Consider the following 20031-nt stretch of genomic DNA (forward strand, 5'->3'; position numbering starts at 1 on the left):
CTTTCTAAGAGCATTCAAGTTAAATTTATTCCCCCAAAATGCAACATGACAGGATTCATTCTTGATGAGATTAATGGTAGATATCAAGAGATAGGTATAATACACTTGGCCTCTTTGCTCTTTTTGAATAGCTGAAAAGTTTGGTACACTGATATAGTAAAAGTTGTTTTAACCGTTGTTTAAAGGCTCCCTTTTCTAATAAAAAGGACTAATGGGGAGTATATTTTAACAATAAGCATATATTTAACACTTTTGTGACACTGGATACTGAGTCATGCAGGTCTATGACTTCTGAGAGAAAAGAAATTACAAAAGATTTTTTTTAATTCCCTATCTTTGATGTGGAGTTTCCAGACTGCAACACAGGAGAAAAAAAAGATAAACAATAGGAAAAAAAAACTATAAAGTTTCTAGAGTCCTCCCTCAATGGTTTGCTATGACCAAAGCAGCTAAGGTTTTTGGGGAAAGTACAAAGAGAAAAGCAGTAGAAGGGAAGGCTCTGGGCATTTATTTTTAGCCCTCATCTGAACCATTTTCAGCAATAGTTGAGGAGACTTCACAGGGCTGGGGGATAAACCACACAACATGACCAGAAGTCAAATATCTCAATGCTCTCAGAATATGAAGCACCTATAACCCTGATGACAATCCAGAAGTCACAGGAATTTGAGTAAAGGTTTCAACATATGTTATTTAAGTGGCATGGCAATCAAACACTAATCATCTAAGACATAAAAGTAAGGTACAGAGTGGGCTTGGTGTCCCAAGATCCTACATCATAGAGCAAAATGTAAGGAAAATAATAAACATCAAATTCTCTAACACCAAACAGCACACGCACGCGCGCGCGCACGGGAGCACACACACACACACACACACACACACACACACACACACACACACACAAACAATATGTTTCATGACTTCACATCATTGGTAGATTTGATAAAAAAGGAGAAAGACAACTCATTGTGAGGCTAAGTTAATGGAAACAGCTTTTGAAGTAACGAAGACAAAATAATTTGCAGAGAACAATCAAAGCATACTTTATAATAATAATTATATTACACATATCAAATGATATTCAAAACCCAGTATTTTAGTTAGAATACCAAACGTGTAGAAATATAAAGAACAAAAACCCCTTTTCCAGATGCACTGTACAGTATTTTTAAGATTGACTAGGTTAGGTTAGGCATCCATTACCCAGTCAGAAAAGTAGCAAAGGCAACAAAAAAAAAATCCTTGCTGACTTTAAAGACAATAAGAACAACTGTCATAAATGACATAGAGGTGCAAAATGACTAAAGCAAAAAACCAGTGAGATAAAAGATGAACTAGAGCAATGTAGAGGGCCATAATGTTTGTGGAACTCAAGTAATAGCTTGAGAGAGAAGAGGAAAGTAAAAAATTTTGAGGAAATAATGCTCAAAATGTCCTCACATTTGACGGAACCCATTAGCATGTGTGTATGTATACATAGCATACACATAAAATCGATAACAAAGGGAAAATTTGTTCTAACAGAAAAAGACCTGTATATCATGTATAAAGCTACAAATATGACTGAATGTCATTTTTCCTTTTATCTATACCAGTTTAGAAAATAGATTAATATTCTTTATCTGTTACCATAAATCTACTGGTATAATTGATTAGTAAAGTAAAATGCTCAGGTTTTTTTTTTTGCATTTTTTGTATTTTTTTTGTATTTTTCCCAGAATCAACTCTGAGTATAGCCCATGGGATAAAAATACTGTACCTTTATGTTTAAGTTCTGATACTCATCCAAAAACTTAATTTATGCTATTTGGTCAGTAACTTTAGAACTAACATCCTTTATAGCTGCATTAGATCACATTTTTCTTGGTAAATTAGCAGAATTTAATTTTCCCGAATCACCTTGATTATTCATGCAGCAAGTGGAAAGTCCCTGGCTGGATTTGACCTCTCACTTCTGTCTCTACCAGAAGCCAAGCCTTTATTGCAATCTCCGTCTAGAACTCTCATAAACACGGTATTTATTTAAATTAAAAGAGCTTTTATCCTTCTTTGTTTTCCTTCATTTCAAAAACTTGTGTAATACCCACCACTGGAGAAAACAACGAAATAGAGTGATGGTAATTTCACAATACCTTGGAAAAATAGTCTGAACAGCTGTCTGTAAACATTGAAAAGCAAGGAGAATCAAAGACAGGATCTGGATTGTTTTAACCCAAATAAAACATTTTCTAGAAAACTTAACAAGATACAGGAAACATTTTTTTTTTTATTGTTTGAATGCTTGATCCTAAAGTTCTCAGGAAGAATGAACCAGAGTCTTTTTGGGGGTCCTATATAGAGGAGAGAAGTTACTTATCCTTTCGTGTGGGTATGAGAGAGATCAGATTTCCAATGAAATATACATGGAGCGAAAGCCTGCGCTCCAATGGGATGATCTTTTTTCCTCTTTTTCAATAATAGTATTCATTTTTTTTTTTTTGTAATGGGCTTTTTCCAAGCAGCTTTAAAAAATTCACCAGGTATAAGACAATGCAACTGCTTTGGACCTCAGAGAGTAGGGAGTGAAGAAGGGGCTACAAATAGAGTGGATGCATTATTAATGAATCACCCTGCAGCTGTCCTTAAAGACTGCCTGCCAATGCCTATACATTTAGAAGACGTTCACCTGGAAGAAAAAAAAGCATCGAAGATAATATCCATTCTTTCTGTGTATTCAGAGCAATGATCTTATGGCTTGACCTTTTCTTATTCCCTGCCACTCCTCCCTAGGCAAGCAGTGCTCTTGGTGAACAAATGGAATTCTCTTCCCCAGTATTTATCAGCAGACTAGACAAGTGAGGAATAGAGATTTCTACAGTATAGGGAGAAATAGGTTCCTATGTCATGAATGACTGCATTTAGGAATAGAGCTAAATTAAATGTTACTGGGCTATGCTAAGCATCTTAAAAGCTTTTATTAAATGCTACAAAATAAAATATTTCTGAGTATTTAAAATTATTTTGATACCCTTTAGAAGTAGGTAAGTTTATCTACAATTTCTGAATGCTTAATTTGATAAAATTTTATTATTATTGAAATAGTCAACCCAGAATTCATACTTATACCTCTAAAACACCAACTTCCAAACCTCTGTTAGTGTTTACAAAAATCTGTGAACTCCAATGAAAGAATGTAAAACAACAGCAAGTATCTCTTTCCTTATTTTTATAGATAGATATTGAAAGTTCTTGTACAATTCCATTCTATTCTATACTTATTTACTCTTTGCTTGTTTATAATATACCTTGTCAATCACTAGTTTATAAAAACAATGTCTTCTGTGATGAATAATCGAAGTGATAATAGGAATGAAAAGAAAAATAACTGATGAGAATATATTCATTTTTCTATAATTAAAATACTTTAAGAAACAAGAGGCATGCAATGAAATATGAAAGTTTTAGTTATCTAGCTTTCTAACTTTACGATAATGTAAAATTATAAGAGCACCTTTTTTTCCAGTGCCTCTGTAGTAATCAATAGTGGTGTAAGATTTCCATCAGATGTTACAGATGTGAATGTTAGACACTGTTATCTAGTATTATAATATAGAACATAAACCAGGAGTGGCTACATTAATATTATGTAAACAGTAATACAGCCAAAGAGAGCCACAGTATGGGGATAAATGATAAAGAGATATTTTGGATACAAAAGTTATTTGTTATGAAATCATTACTATTATAACTTTACTGACTTAAAAACACTTTCCAAGATATCTTTTGTAACTAATCAAATTTAGTTTCCTTTAAAAATTTCACACACAAAATAAAAAATAACATTTTAAGAAAGTGGAAAAATCACCCTAGAAGCATTTTAAGAAGTTGTTACTGAAATTGCCTGAAAGCTAGGAAATGCATAGCCTTTCCTAAATGTTGGATACATGACATATTTAAGAACTCACCACCGATTTCATGGTAAATAGTGAAAATTTCCCCAAGGTCAGAAATCAGCTCAAAATGCTTGCATCTGGCACTTTTATGCACACTTCGCTCATCAAACTGGCCATTGCAATAAAGCAGGAGAAAGACGTGGAGGCAGACGCTCAAGGAATGACAAGTTCAAGTGTTTTCCCTTATATGGCTTAAGTAGAAATTCTATAGCATCTACAGAGTTGATGAAATTGTGAATTGAACAAGTAATAGGATATATGGTCAATGATAAGAAATCTGTTATTGTTTTAAATTAAATACACAGATAACAAATTTAAAGCATAATTCTACTTAAAAGTTTTCCAAACATGTTTAGAAGGAATAAGTCTAAAGAAATCATTTATCATCTTTATACTATGACTGAGAATATTTTTCATTGAAGAAAGAATTTAAAAGCAGGTTTATATATTATGTATCAGGTTTTTAAAAAATTAAAAATCATATACCTTAAATATATAGTTGATTATACACTAATAACTACATTTATAAATAAAATAAATAAAATAAAATAAATAAAAGAAAACATGTATATAACTCTTTACAAAATAATGTAGTTCTTAATGTAATTAAATTCAAATCACATGGACCTCCATTATGAATGTATATTTAACCTGGTACTACAGATCTCTAGTCAAACAAGGAAAGTGTTAGCAGATTATGTCTGATAGAAAATATAGCTAATGAGACTGTATGCTTACACTAGACAAGTTATTCATTTTGATCAGGTAATAATAAATAATTTTTAAATGATCTTATATTTCCACTTTCAAGGCAGGTTACACGAATCAATATCTAAATAGTAAGTCATTATTACCTATAATAAATGCAGTTTATAATTTCTGATTGTCCTCTAAGAGAGTAGGAGGCTTATCTGCCAATCACAAAGCAAGCAGCTGTCATATAGTCTAAAGAACAAATTGACTACTTGATGTTACGAGTGACATTGTGCATAATTGTTTAATAACTTTCTTGATATTTATTTGTAAAACTATTAAACAGCTCAAATTTTTCTTTTCTTTTCTTTTTTTTTTTTTTTTTTTTTTGGTTTTTCGAGACAGGGTTTCTCTGCAGCTTTAGAGCCTGTCCTGGAGCTAGCTCTTGTAGACCAGGCTGGTCTCGAACTCACAGAGATCCACCTGCCTCTGCCTCCCGAGTGCTGGGATTAAAGGCATGCGCCACCACCGCCTGGCAAATTTTTCTTTTCTTAAAATTAGGATATGGGATGAATTGGGGGAAAGGATCCTTGAGAAGATAATAAGAAGGTGAACTCCCAAAAAAAGATATAGTAATCCTCCTGGATATTGGAAGTAGACACGATCGCCAGGCAAAATTGGGAACTTGAGGGTTGGGCAAGACTGGGCCAAGGGAAGATGGGGAGAGAAAAATGTGAAGGGGAGAACGGGGGGAGCTCGGAGGAATGGGGTGCTTGGGATATAGGAAGGGTGGATATGGGAGCAGGGAAGCATATATCTTAATTTAAGGAGCTACCTGAGGGTTGTCAAGAGACTTGACCCTAGAGGGGTTCCCAGGTTTCCAGGGAGACGCCCCCAGTTAGTTCTTTGGGCAGCTGAGGAGAGGGAGCCTGAAAAGGCCAGTTCCTATAGCCATACTGATGAATTTCTTGCATATCACCATAGAACCTCCACCTGACGATAGATGAAGAAAATGACAGAGCCCCACATTGGAGCACTGGACTGAGCTCCCAAGGTCCTGATGAGGAGCAGAAGGAGAGAGAACATGAGAAAGAAAGTCAGGACCGTGAGGGAACCTCCATCTGGCGACAGATGGGGAAGGTGACTGAGCCCCACATTGGAGCACTGGACTGAGCTCCCAAGGTCCTGATGAGGAGCAGAAGGAGCGAGAACATGAGGGAGAAAGTCAGGAACGAGAGGGGTGCGTTCACTCATGGAGACGGTGGGACAGAACTAATGGGAGATCACCAACTCCAGTTGGAATGGGACTGATGGATCATGTGACCAAACCCGTCTCTCTGAATGTGGCCAACAGCGGGGGCTGACTGAGAAGCAAAGGACAATGGCTCTTGGCTCTGATTGTTCTGCATGGACGGGCTCTGTGGGAGCCTTCTCAGCTTGATCGATCACCTTCCTGGACCTGGGGGGAGTTGGGAGGACCTTGGTCTTAGCATAGAGTGGGGAACCCTGATGGCTCCTTGGCCTTGAGAGGGAGGGAGGGAGGGGAGGTATGGGTGGAGGGGAGGGGAGGGAAGGGGGAGAAGGAGGGGAGGGAAGGGGGAGGAGGAGGGAAGGAGATGGAAATTTTTAAATATAAAAAAAGTAAACCATGAGAAAAAAAAATAAATTGAATGAAAAAATCTATTTTCAATAAAAGGAAACAACCTAAAATTTTAGCTTATTACAAGGAAAACATACTAGACACTTTTGTGGTTTGAATATTTTAAATATTATATAAATATCTTTCCTAAATTATGCTATGAAAACTGATATGTCTACTATGTTGGTCCACTTGGTTGTCCTATGATTGAATTATAGGTTCCTAGGAAATGGCTAAAGCCTACCCCCGTTCTGTTCATGAGGGTCTTTCTACATAAGATAGTGGAGGGAAGACAGGGCCTCACTGTGGACAGAAACATCCCATCAGCTAGGTGGCCATGTAGAGTGAGAGAGACAGGGAGAGAAACCAGCTACAACTGCACCCTGCTTCAACCCACCAGCGACGATGAGAAAGCTGCCATGCTGTCTATCCAAGTGCACTCAATGCCTTAAAACTGTGATCAATATCATTTCCCTTTTGTGGTTGGTTCAAGTATTTTGTCACAGTTACTTAAAAAAATGAAAAAAAAACACTTATTTTAGTGTTTGTGTCATAAATGAAGCAATTGGTGATTTCAATGCTTAGTCTGTGGACATGTAAAATTCTTTTATCTTTATGTAGCTTATAACAAGTTAATCCTCACACCACCATTTAATAAAAAATCATAAGCTCAAGCATCTTAATGAACAAAAGCAACTTCGGCTTTAATTTCATATTTATGTCAACATCTATATTTTAAGATATTATCTTTAAAGTATTCTGTGTGATAATATTTGTGTGTGTACATGAGTACATGTATATGTGTGTATGTGAGTGCCTGTGTGGGTATGTGTATGTGTGCGCATGTGTCTCTATGTGTATACACATGAACTTTCTATCCAAATAAGCTGTAAAGAACAAATTTACGAATGAAGTTGTACCTTCTCTTGCTCTTTTCTTCTAGACAAGGTTTTGCTGCTGAGGTACACTCTTTAGCCTTTCTCCTTAATCTTGAGAACACATATTAAGATGTTTTTCTTCTTGGTTAACATTTAGGAAAATCTGCCAATATTAACTTCACAAAGTGGTAACTTTCCACTAGATTTCTTTGTAGTGGAAAGAATCACAGGTAAAGGGCACAGTACAGTCCTGCCGCTTTCTTCCCAGCTTTGCTGACTTAGTACTGCATTCATTCATGCAGCCAGTAGCTTGCACACTGCCAAGCTAGCTTGCCTTGTCTGGTTAGTGGCATAAAGATGCGCTGTCAGAGATGGTGTATCCTGAATAATGGATAGTTGAGAGTCCCCTGACACAGTTTTGACGGCCATAAAATATGAGCTTTGTGATTGCCCTTATATTAATACTCTGGAACTGACTGGGGGGAGATTATTTCTAAATGCCAAGCTAACTCTAATTGTGGCCGGTTTCAGTAGGTGATTCTCTCATTAGTGTTTGGAGCAATTACAGAGAAAATGGACTGGTGCAATTTTATTTCTGCATTGATAGAATCTATTCTTACTATTGCATTTTAGCTATTCAGATTCAAATCAGGCTCTTTTCACAAATGTCCTGTTTGTGAGGGACACCACAAATTACTGGAGCTTCCCGCCCCTAATCAAGTTTGATTTCCAATGAGGTCAATGCATTTTATTGCCAGTAGCGTAGTACTAAATCAACAGGTAGCACGAACTTCCCTTTTACTTTGTGACAATTGTTGAAATTATTGGCATCCTGATACATTATTTATCACTTTCCTCTCTTAATGATACAATCCCTTTCAACCCTGTAGAAAATCAGAATAAAATTAACTGAAAGTTTATACAAACAACTGCCCTCACCTAAGCCCACTTATGCAGAAATGAAGCCAACTGTAGTAAGAGATTTGGATTGGGAAGGAAAAACAAATGCCTAGAGAAGAGATTTACCGCCCTGAATGAAAACTCTCCTCTCCCTTACATTCACAGTAGACTGACACAGCCTTGTTTTAACTACAGATATTGAAGACAAGCAAATTACTGTAATTAGACAACTAAAATTAAAGAAAAATGATCAGAAATCTCCCTTGAAGGTACCAGAGAGTTTTAAAATGTATTATTTTATTTACACAAGAACAATTAAGAACAGACACTTCTTTTATTATCAGAAAGAGAAAACCTATCCAATGCACTTTGTATGTCCTATGCATATAATGAAAGGCATATAGCATAAGAGAAACGTAGAGATCTCATTATAGAGTTCTCTATCTAAGAATCACCAAACTGAAGAGAGAGAAGAGAGACAAAATCTGACTGTGTATATGGGCTTGTGTGTTTATGCGTGTGTGTGTGAAGAATGACTTTTAATACATGGTATATGTTGAAACATACATCTCCAAGACCAAGTTTCCAAGAAATAAAAGAATTAGAAATAAACCACCTTCTTCTCTCAGGAAAAGACACCTCAATAGCTACTCACCTAATCTCTCGATGGAATAATACCGCTGCTTACTGTCCACACGCACTGTCTCAGCATAAGGACTGCCAACGCCATATCCAATAATATAACCTCGCACCACAATGTTTGGGTTGAGAGGAGGAGTCCAACTCATAATGATGCAATTTGTCTGGGGTCGTACATGAAGGGAGCTTGGCTGGTCGGGAACTTGAGACTCTAGGATTTAAAGATAGATATCATCAGAAGGTCTCATTATAGTGTTAAAAGAATGGCTAAGATCACATTTAAATAAGACTATGTTATTCCAAAAAGACTCAAAGCTTATTATTCAGCCCTTTTACTAGCACCCTCTAAATTTTTCTTGTTAAATTTGAAACAAGATTTTGTATGTGGTATGTGCATGTGTGCATGCTTGCATGTGTGTGTGTGTGTGTGTGTGTGTGTGTGTGTGCGTGTGCGTGTGTGTGTGTGTGTGTGTATGCACATCTGCATACTAAGGTAGATAACTGCCATCTCCCTCTATAGATTTTTCACCACCGTTTTAAAGCCAGTTTCTCTCACTGATTCTTCTCCTCACTCATTAGGCTGACTAGCTAGTGAGCTCTGGCTTTCCTTGCCTGTCTCAGCATGGGACTTACAAATGTGTACTCTAGGGCCTAGTTTTTACACTGATGCTGAGAATCTGAACTGAAGTCTTCATGTTTGCCTGACAACACTCTACTGAGAGGATCATTTCTCCTCCATATCAAAGAACTTCTGGAATTTCATTCAACTTATTTTAATCATATTCTTCCCCTCTCCCAGTACCCCCACCCATAATTTCTTAAACATTCTTTCTCTAGGCATGTTTATTTTAATAGTTGTTTTTCCTTTTTCATATATTTTTAAGTATCATTAATGAATTGAAAAATTAAAGCAAAGAAAATAATTTTAAAATACATAAATGACAAAACTGTCTTGTCCAAGAATTATTTACCCAATTTAAACAAAAATAAAAATATATGTACCAATCCCTATGTTCAGAAATTGTTAGAGGGAGCTAGATAGATGGTCTAGCTTCTTATTGCTGGCTCTGCCTCTGAAAAGGAGTGTACTTATGCTTTCAGCATCTATGGTGGGTGATTCAATCACCTGAAACACCCACACAAATGAGCATATAGCCTGACTTCTGCACAAATAAATACATATAATTTAAAAACATAGTAAAACATTTTAGCAAAACAGATTGTCAATGTGAGCAATATGGAGTTGGCTCGCAACTTGTTAACTCTGTTAAAATACGGTATTTGAGAAAAGAAGACAGCACTTTGGATTAAAGACACATAGGTCCAGAAATTGGGAGATTTTGATTTCATATCATGTTCTATCATTCACTAGATTCGCTTTCCTAATTAAATTAACATGCCAGATAGTACTTAACTCAAGTTAAGAAAGAGGTAAGTTAAATTCTGTATGAGATTCTAACTTTGAGACTGTAGGACCTTGCTTGTAAGCCCGAGCTCCCTCAGCTGTATAATGAAGATAAAGTTGAGAACAATTTCATAGGGTATTGAAAAGAGTAAATGAGAGATAATGCCTAAAAATTCTTACTTGAGTAGTACCAATGTTGTCAAGAAGTATTGGATACTTGAGTTGACATTTTCTTTTAAGGAGACAGTACAGAAAAAGTCATGAATTTGACTACTAAATTTACAAGATTGCTGCATCATCATTCCAAAACATGATTGTATTCCTAAAATACACTGATACCTGTTAGATTAATACAGATACTGATACAGCATCCCACATGATGGAATGTAGGTTATCATCTATCTTCTATCATCTATCTATCTATCTATCTATCTATCTATCTATCTATCTATCATCTATCTATGTATCTATCTATGTATCTATCTATCTATCTATCTATCTATCTATCTATCTATCATCTATCATCTATCTATCTATCTATCATCATGTATCTATCTATGTATCTATGTATCTATCTATCTATCATCTATCATCTATCATCTATCTATATTTATCTATTTATATCTATATAAATATATCTATATATTTATACCTATCTATTTATATCTTTAGATATCTATTGCTGTATTAAAATACCATGACCAAAAACAACTTAGAGAGGAAAGTGTATATCTCAAATTACAGTTCCTGGGTTACACTCCACCACCAAGGATAGTCAGAGCAGGAAGAAGCCACTAAGAATACAATTTACAGGTTTGTTCAGACTGTTTGCTTATACATCCTAGGATGACTTGCCCAGGGGAGGCACTGTCTGCAATAGGTGTGGGTGCTGCCAAATCAATCATTAATTAAGAAAATAAAAAAAGCTTATATACAGATAAAACTTAAGGAAACATTTTCTGTTATGACTCTTCTCAGATTATATCCTGTGTTGGTTTTGATAACAGAAACAACCATGACAATAGGGCCATGTACCTACGATGGAACACAGAAGGTGGGAATGGTAGGTACAATACTTGATTCTTCCAGTTTGTAATATAATAAGAAAATTGGCATGTAAGAGAATATGTACAGTAATTAAGATAGACATTTTGATAGGATATATTTAGCCTAAGTTATAAATCAGTTAAGTACTATGAGGAAAAAAATAAGTGACTATTTTGACCATGATAGTCAATTAAAGGCTTAAATGTAGTTGTTAAAATTAACAAGTTACTAAAATAATGGTGATTTGAACCTCATTCAAGCAATTGTGTCCTTTATACATATCAATCAAGAATATTTGGAGGTAGACTCATTGAATAATGTTAAATAATTTGATTACTCAAGTAGTGCCAGAGTATCTTTCCTTTATGATTTTATATCAAAGGATAACAGTCTCACTGCACACTAATTTTATTCATATTCCAGTTGATACTTGTAATTCATGTGGTGAAAGAAAGGATTGTCTTAAAATTTATGACAGTAGGAACCATGTAAAAGTCATTAAAAATTAAAAATGTTATATCAACAGAATTTCCTAAAGGTGGTTTCATTTTCCTAAAGAAGTTCTTTTGTAAGCAGGAAGGGACAGACTATTATTTGTATTCCATAAAGAAGACTCCTGGTGTGGGAGGTCCTTTCGTCTATGTGTTGTTTTTATTGATTAATGACTAATGAACTGCTTTGAGCCTATGGTAGGGAAGAAAAGAACTAGGCAGGAAAAGCTAAGCTGTATGCTGGAAGAAAGAAGGGCAGAGTCAGAGAGATGCAATGGAGCTGCCGCCAGAGTCAGACATGCTGAAACTTTGCCAGTAAGCCACTGTCACATGGCAATACACAGATTAATAGAAATGGGTTAAATTAATATGTAAGAGTTAGCCAATAAGAAAATAGAGCTAATGGACCAAGCAGTGATTTAAATAATATGGTTTCTGTGTGATTATTTTGGGTCTAAGTTAGTCAGGTTGCTGGGAAGATCATTTTCCAAGAGATTGATGCCCAAATAAATCATTTTTTTAAAAAAAAATCTTTAAAGAAACAGAGTACAGACAGTCATAAATTTTAAGAAAAAAATTTAAAAGCCACATAAAAATGGACTATATACAGATTATGTATGTTGTGCTTTCTTTAAAATTTTTGACTGTAAAGGAGCTTAGTACAGAGAGACATTATATGGATTGCTAAGCTAAACCAGCATGTATAATATAAAGGTATCTTGACTTTAAAATTTGGGTCTAAGAATATTTTGCTTTGAAAAAAGGTTCATCTTTTGTTTTCACAGAGGATGAGAACCTATGGATTCATTCCAGGCTAATATGGTTTAATAAACCATAAGCACCCAAGAGGTCACTGTGAAAACACTCAAAAAATTACTTCACCCAATAAACAACAGAAATTTTGGACAAAACTGTGTCCATATTGCCAATATTGTTTGTAAATGTTTCATTACATTTAAAGGGGGATATGTTATAGAGATGTATACTTTGCTTTGGAATAGATCTTGGTCTCTTGATTAAGATGTAAGGTCAATTTTGTTATATGCATACTGCTGTTCTTGATTAAGGTATTGTGTTTGAGCAGCTCATTTAAAAATGTAATGTATAATTAGGAAATATATGTAGAGAGTCATCTATAATAGTCAAGCTGGTAGACATGTTAGTTATATATTCTAGATATACAGAGATGTATTACAGATAGGTAGGTATTCTTCAAACTTATCAAAGACTACCGAATGTGGCATTTAAAATGTTTTAATAACTTAGGACTTTTCATGACAATGAGACACGTTTGCTCCTGGCAGCACCAATTACTTCGAGAGGAAGATAGACATTGAAGAGGCTCCTTATGAAGTTTGCTAGCCATTTGGGCAAGAAGCTGCTCTTGCCTGGACTGCTTAACTGGACGTTCAGGACCCAAAGAAAAATGAATGCTAAACTTGCCTAAAGGTGAGATCATCTTTCTAAGTGCCTGCTTCATGAAAGAGTCTGCTAGACAATCTACAGGACTCAAAAAATGTGATGGACAAACTGCCAGTATAGGCAGAACTGTCTTTGAAATTTCCTGCTTTGAGGAAAAGTCTGCTGGATACTATGGGCCTGTAAGATGAAGATCGATGCCCCAATGATACAGAACTTTGGGTGACTGTGTAGGCAGTGAATTGTCTCTGTCAATTATAGAGTTTTGGAAGTTGCTTTTACTGTACTTCCTATTTACTTAGGTAATATTATATCCTTCTGTAGTCAGTGATGGAGTTAAAGAATTTATAGTTATACTTTTCCTTAGTTATGATAAAAATAATGTAGATATAAATACTGTAACTGTAATTCTTACTTGATACCTGTTTTTTATATCTAATTTTACTATGTTAAAGTTAAAGCCTTCCTTTTCATTTAAAGAGAAAAGGGGAAATTGTGGGGGTGGTCCTTCTGTCTGTGTGTTGCTTTTATTGGTTAATGAATAAAGAACAGCTTTGAGCCTATGGCAGGAAAAAACAGAACTAGGTATGAAAAGCTAGGCTGTATGCTGGGAGAAAGAAGGGCAGAGTCAGAGAGATGCCATGGAGCTACCGCCAGAGAAAGACATGCTGAAACTTTTCCAGTAAGTCACTGTCACATGGTGATACACAAATTAAAAGAAATTGGTTAAATTAATATGTAAGAGTTAGCCAATAAGAAGATAGAGCTAATGGGCCAAACAGTGATTTAAATAATATGGTTTCTGTGTGATTATTTTGTGTCTAACCTAGACGGCTGACCAGGAAAAACAAGTGGCCTTCTCCAACAGATTGCTATATAATATGCAAAGGCTTCATAAAAATTATCTCTCAAAATGTGGATATAAACCTTTATGGCAGAAACACAAATGTTGTGAAATATTTCCTTAAATAGTAATAGAGATGTAATAGATGGGTTAATATTTTCCAATTCTATTGGTACAGTTTTACAACTGTCCTTGAGATGTGATGTATTCCATAAATTCTGTTTAACATATTTTAAGCCTTGAAACAACTATTAAAGCAAAACAATATGCCTCATTTTATATCAAGAAAGTAATGGAACTTACTGAATGTTATTTATGTTTTCTGCATTTATGTCATGAGTGTGTGTATGTGTATGTGTGTGTGAGAGAGAGGGAAGAGAAAGACACAGAGAGAGAATATGGAGGCAGATGCCAACATGGGACTTATTTGACTTATTCTCAATCACTACTCTGTTTTTCTTTTGAGACAGTGTCTCTAACTGACCTGGAGCCACTAATTCACTAGATTGGCTGCTCCTCCTGTCCCCACCTCCCTTACTATGTACCACGATCACATACTAAGCTGCTATGCCCACCTTTTATATGGTGGAAGAGCTCCATGTTTAGGCCTTTGTTCTTACATAGCAAGCACTTAGCCATTATCCAATCCACCCCTGTATTCATGACTATTTTAAAACAGCATGAAAACATAATTGTTTGAATGACAATGGTTAATATCTTTTAGGATAAAGGGAAATATTAACAATTTAATAGAACCATAACTATTCCACCAGTTTCCTGGAAATCATCGAATAATTTCACTGTATTAGTTATGTAATCATATTGAGAGTGTAATCACCAAAGCTATAGCTCCACATGATAGTGAGTGTTCAACTGGCCCTTCAGGACCTCTTGGGGCTCCTCCTTATCCTCCATTGAATTGGAATATTTTTTAGTCTGCTATGCATTCCTCAAGATGATTTCATAGGGTCTTTGTCTTGTCTTATTGTATCTTGTTTTGTCCTGCTTGGCTGTTGTCTCCTAGAGGCCTGCTCTTTTCTGAAGAGGAAACAGAATGGAAGTGGATTAGGGGAAGAGAGAAAGGATGGGGCTGGGAGTAACGGAGGGGAAACTGCAGTCTGGATGTACTGTACAAGAGGAGAATCTACTTTCAAAAAATTATATGTATGTATGTAGAAAATGTTGGGAAATGTTCTTGAGTTTCTTTGTCAGATAAGAAAAAATAAAAATAAAAATAGGATTGTAAATGCATGAAAACAGATGTTTCTCAATCTAGATGTTTGGATGATTTTTGTCAATAAGCTAAGAGGTATCAAAGGGATAGAAGAAAAGCATATCTCAAGGGAATGCTAGAACCAAGATATATGATTCATAATATATGACCGTCTAATCATAACAACTCGAACAGGTAATTGTCTGTAATTCATAATAGCCAATTCATACCCACCTACTTACTTCTTAATAGGAAAGAGAAATGACAATTTGCCTATTACTCTTCAGAATGAACTACTCTCATACATTTGACCCTATAGGTTATCAAAACAGTTATTACTAAAATGAACTATAAAATATCAATTTCATGATTTCTAAATAGAAAGTATGTGACATGAGCACCACTTCTAAGGAATCCAGTTTTGAAATTTGCTGCTCAGAAGTACCAGAAAGATTTTGCAATTATCTCAAGGAGAGTGGTTGCATATATAAAACATAAGGAATTATTATTTTAATAATTTATTTTTAAAAGTATTTATTAATTTATTAAAATGTTAATTAATTTTAAAATATTTGTTATGATCAGAATAATTTGTTGAGATAATCTGCAAGTAAAGACAACTCACAATACATGAAATACCAAAATTATGATTCCCCCTTTTCTACCTACCCATGAATGATCATGATAGGAAAATCTGGTGCCATTCTGGATGATGAGACAGAATTTGTTTCTATAATGCATATTTTATCTTTAAGTAATGATTATAGGCTTGCACTAATGAATAATGTTTATGAAATTAAAAACTGTGACATTTCAGTCATTACACAATGTCTCTAATAATAGGCCAATTATAGTGTAGCTATTGTGCCAATGGAAGAAATACAAGAATAAACAAACAGAATTTACAAAGAAGTCAGGAGGACTTGCTAAACGTGTTTCTAACAGTTCAGTAAGTGATACACGAAGGACTTTTCCTCATGCAGTCTAAAGTGAGTGTGAATGAAGTCTTGCAAATTTGTGAAACTTGAAACTATAAAAACAACAGCTACAAAGACCTGCTAAGAATGTTTGGTATTTGAAGAAACCAAAGAAACCTGAAGCATGGAGCGGGGAGATAAAATATTCAAATGAGTTAGCTAGGGAGAATGTTAGTATTGTTTCAGTGGAAATTTCCCCAGAAAATGAAAAGAATTAGACCTGACTACACAATTCCGTTTCTAAATATTACTATATACATGCATATTCATATATCCACATGAAAGGCAAATTGGAAATAAAATATCCACATACCCTTGTTCATAGCAGTATTTGTTACTTTGATTACAATTGACCAAAAGTAGAAATAACCCATGTGTCAGTCAATGAATGAATATGTAAAGGTGTGACAAATCAATAAACTATCCTTCAATCTCTAGAGGGAGAAGAGTATGGAACAGGCAAATATGAGTTTAGTGACTACTAAATTAAATTATATAGACACCAAGGAGCAGAATTCATTCCATTTATATGAACTGGAATACTCAAATTCAAAGAGCCACAAAGTAGAGTATTTGCTAGGGGGAGAAGAAAGGAATGCGAGTTCTTCTATAATTGCTTTAGCATTCAGCTTGACAAAAAGGCAATGTGGAGACAGACAATAGTGACGGTTGTAGAGGTAAGTCTCCATACTGAACACAGTCAAACTGCATACTGACGACTGGTTTTAAAAAGTGAGTTTCACATTATGCCTATGCTTGCACAATTAAGACTGGCGAGGAGGAGGAGTCAACCGAGGCTGATGACATGAACCTGATACCCAGAAGCAATGCGGTGGAAAGAAAATAACAACTCTCACAAGTTATCCTCTGACTAGGACAGGTAACAGGTATGTCATGGCCATGCACATGGGAGCACACACACACACACACACACACACACACAAAATAGGAATGGAGGGACACGAAGAAGATTGAAAGTGATAGAGAGACACAGAAACACTCTACATTAAGCAAGACAAGAAGATGTAGAAAAGTGTTTCCCAAAAAAGATGAGTCATGTAAACTGTAATCGATTTTCAAATGGATTGCTATTTTCAATGGATTGCTTTTTTAAATTTGAGGTAACATCAGGAAAGGAACACAGAGACACACAAAAGGATTTAACACTTGCCTGGGCAGCTGTGCTGAAGGATTTTAGTTTAAGCAATGCAAGGAGGGCCAATTGAGATGAAGAGAAACAAACAGTTTTGAATTGTGTTAAACTTGATTGTCTTTAAGTCAAGTGTACAAAAGGAACATAGAAGCAATTGGACATGTTAAGACTTGTTTGGGGTGAAAGATCATACTTAGAAAGACATTTATACAAATGCAAGTATAAACACACACAAACACACAACACAGAAGGAAACCACTAGGATATAGATGGTACTTAAAACAAATGTATAAATATATACATATAGCATATGTGAGTAATTAATAAAAATGCAACCAGGATCATGTTACTACTGTGCTCAAAACCTGACCCTGAAATCTTCCATCCCACAGTTTAAGATCAGAAACTTTTAGGCCATCATTGGTCTTTGCCTCTGCCCCCTCATTTTTCTGACTTTTCTTATCACTCAGCTCATCCATGTCTCTGCTTGACACTAATACTTGGCTGTGCTCAAACACACCAGATACACATTAATATTCCTTTAAGTCATCTGTATGGGAGAAATCTCATTCAAAAGCATAAAAGAGAACTTTCCATTTCTATTTTATATTAAGAAGTAAATAGGTGAGTCTGAATTTGCTGTTCTGGATTATGGACAATTTCCTGGCCTAGTAATTATTACAAGGAGGTCATAAATTATGGATCAGAATGTCTGGTTCTAACATTGCCAAGAAAGATGTCTTCTCGGAACTATGATTTTAACTGGTTTAAATGTCTTGTAAATATCTCAATGGAGAAGCAGCATGCATTTACACTCCTCTTCTTATAAAGATGGGATAGCCTTGACTATTATGCACGGAGTAGCAATTTTTAATGCAATAATGATAATGAGGATCCTCAAGAGGTCTGGAAAGAGCAGCTGAACACTTGGGACCATGGTGTGCTTACAGTTATGAAGAACACATTTTTGCATGTTCTAACTTAACCAGGGAAGCCAGCCTTTCCCAAATCATTGCTCTCTTACTTTTCCTGTAGGATTTATTACATTTTATGCTAACAATTTAATGTAATTATTCCACTGATTTTTTATCTCATTCCTTTTTATAAATTCTCAAACTCCTGCATCTAGAAGAGTTCCTGGCACATAATGCTCAACATATGGGTATTGAGTATGTATTTTCTATAATGTTAAACACAACTGTCATTATATATAAAATTGCCACAATTTTCTATAACTGTCTCCACAAGATAAGAATTTTAAGGGAGAAAGAAAATAGTGTAGAAATAAAATCAAATGGAAATACAGTTATTGATGCTTTTCTCCCTTCCGAGTAATCAGAAAGATTTGTCTCTCCTGGCACATTTTAATGAAAATGGTCTGCTCTGTACTGTCTGCTGTGTATAGACTGCCAAGTAGGGTCAGCAAGCTGGTACTTTGGAAAAATACTCATTTGTTCTCCATCTCGTGTGCTGCATTTTGTGTTTCATTTTTTGGTAGAATTTTGTTACAGTCCTTGATAGCATATACTTTTATACAGAATATTACAAAAGGCAATTGATATATACATGTTCTCTCTTCTTTGGCACGATTAATACATACTAATGTGTTCATGCCCACTTGGCAAGGCCTCATTCCATAGAGAGACATTATCTCCTTAGACTGCTTCCTCCATAAATCTTGAATATAGCTTGTTTATTCACCTTTGAACTCTACCATATAGATTTCCTAATTATTATTTCCTATCATGTTCTTAATTTTGATGCTATAATAGTTTTTAGCAGTTACATGCCACAAAATTCACTCAGTGTTAGCCAGCTATGTGAAATTTGGGAAACATTAAGTTCCTTTAACTGTCATCCCATCATCTAAAGGAAAAATTGCAAGGTGTTCAAAATAAACTCATGTTGATACATTATAGTCAGGATAATTTTCTAATCTCTGTGGATATTCCAAATGAGAAACACAAACACATATCTACAGAGAAAAATAAGCATTTATCTTTCTGGAATGGGTTACCTCATTCAAGGTGATTGTTGAATAGTTGAAATATTGAGATAAATAGCTTCTAATTTATTGAATGAGATAATGCTTATGAAAAATCTAAGTGTATCACACACATTGTTTGTATTAGTAAAGTTTAACTACTGTTGTAACAAGGACCCTAACTAAAACCTGCACAATTTTAAATTATTATTATTATGTTGAAGCATGCATGGGTAGTCTGTAAATGGCAGTTCTGTTGTACTTGTCCGTATTGGGTTTCATAATCTAATAAAAAAATGAATAAATACTTGTCAGAAAAGATTCCTTTTAGAGAACTGCTGATGTGAGTAGGCCCCAGTCTTTAGCAAATAGTATGCTAAATGAAATCTTCAATGCTATTCCACTAAAAGGGCATCCAAACTGTGATTTGAAGCTATATCACTGAATCTTTAAAATTCTAAGTCAAGATACTTTTCTGATAGCCAGCAGCTATGTCTAAGCCTTTGCCATATATTTTCAAAGAAACAAAAAGCTCATGATGCATCACGAGTGTATGACTTGGTATCGGGCCACTTTCATAGCTCCTATAGGAAGCATGCAGTGTGTGAGCTATGAATGGACATATGAATTTCCAGTGCTGTTTTTAATTCATAACAGGAGGCAAGAGTGATAATGTCCTATGTGTTAGAAAAGTGTAACAAATAGACGAATGTACACTTCTAACTGTAATTAGTACTTTGTGACTATAGCAGTAGATATGAGGAAAGAATCAAAATGTGAGCTATTCAAAATTCGTATGCATTCCCAGCTGTAT

At 35.1% G+C, this 20031-nt stretch overlaps 1 protein-coding gene across 1 annotated transcript in view; it reads right to left on the minus strand.

The window, feature by feature from the left end:
- The window catches only part of Dcc (DCC netrin 1 receptor), a 658913-nt gene that overhangs the window by 146065 nt on the left and 492817 nt on the right, over positions 1-20031 (minus strand). Inside the window, exon 15 of the mRNA XM_042055177.1 lies at positions 8701-8895. Coding sequence (XP_041911111.1) covers positions 8701-8895 — 195 coding nt within the window. The remainder of the gene's footprint in view (positions 1-8700; positions 8896-20031) is intronic.

The sequence above is a fragment of the Arvicola amphibius genome, chromosome 5, assembly GCF_903992535.2.
Source record: "Arvicola amphibius chromosome 5, mArvAmp1.2, whole genome shotgun sequence".
Lineage (NCBI taxonomy): Eukaryota > Metazoa > Chordata > Mammalia > Rodentia > Cricetidae > Arvicola > Arvicola amphibius.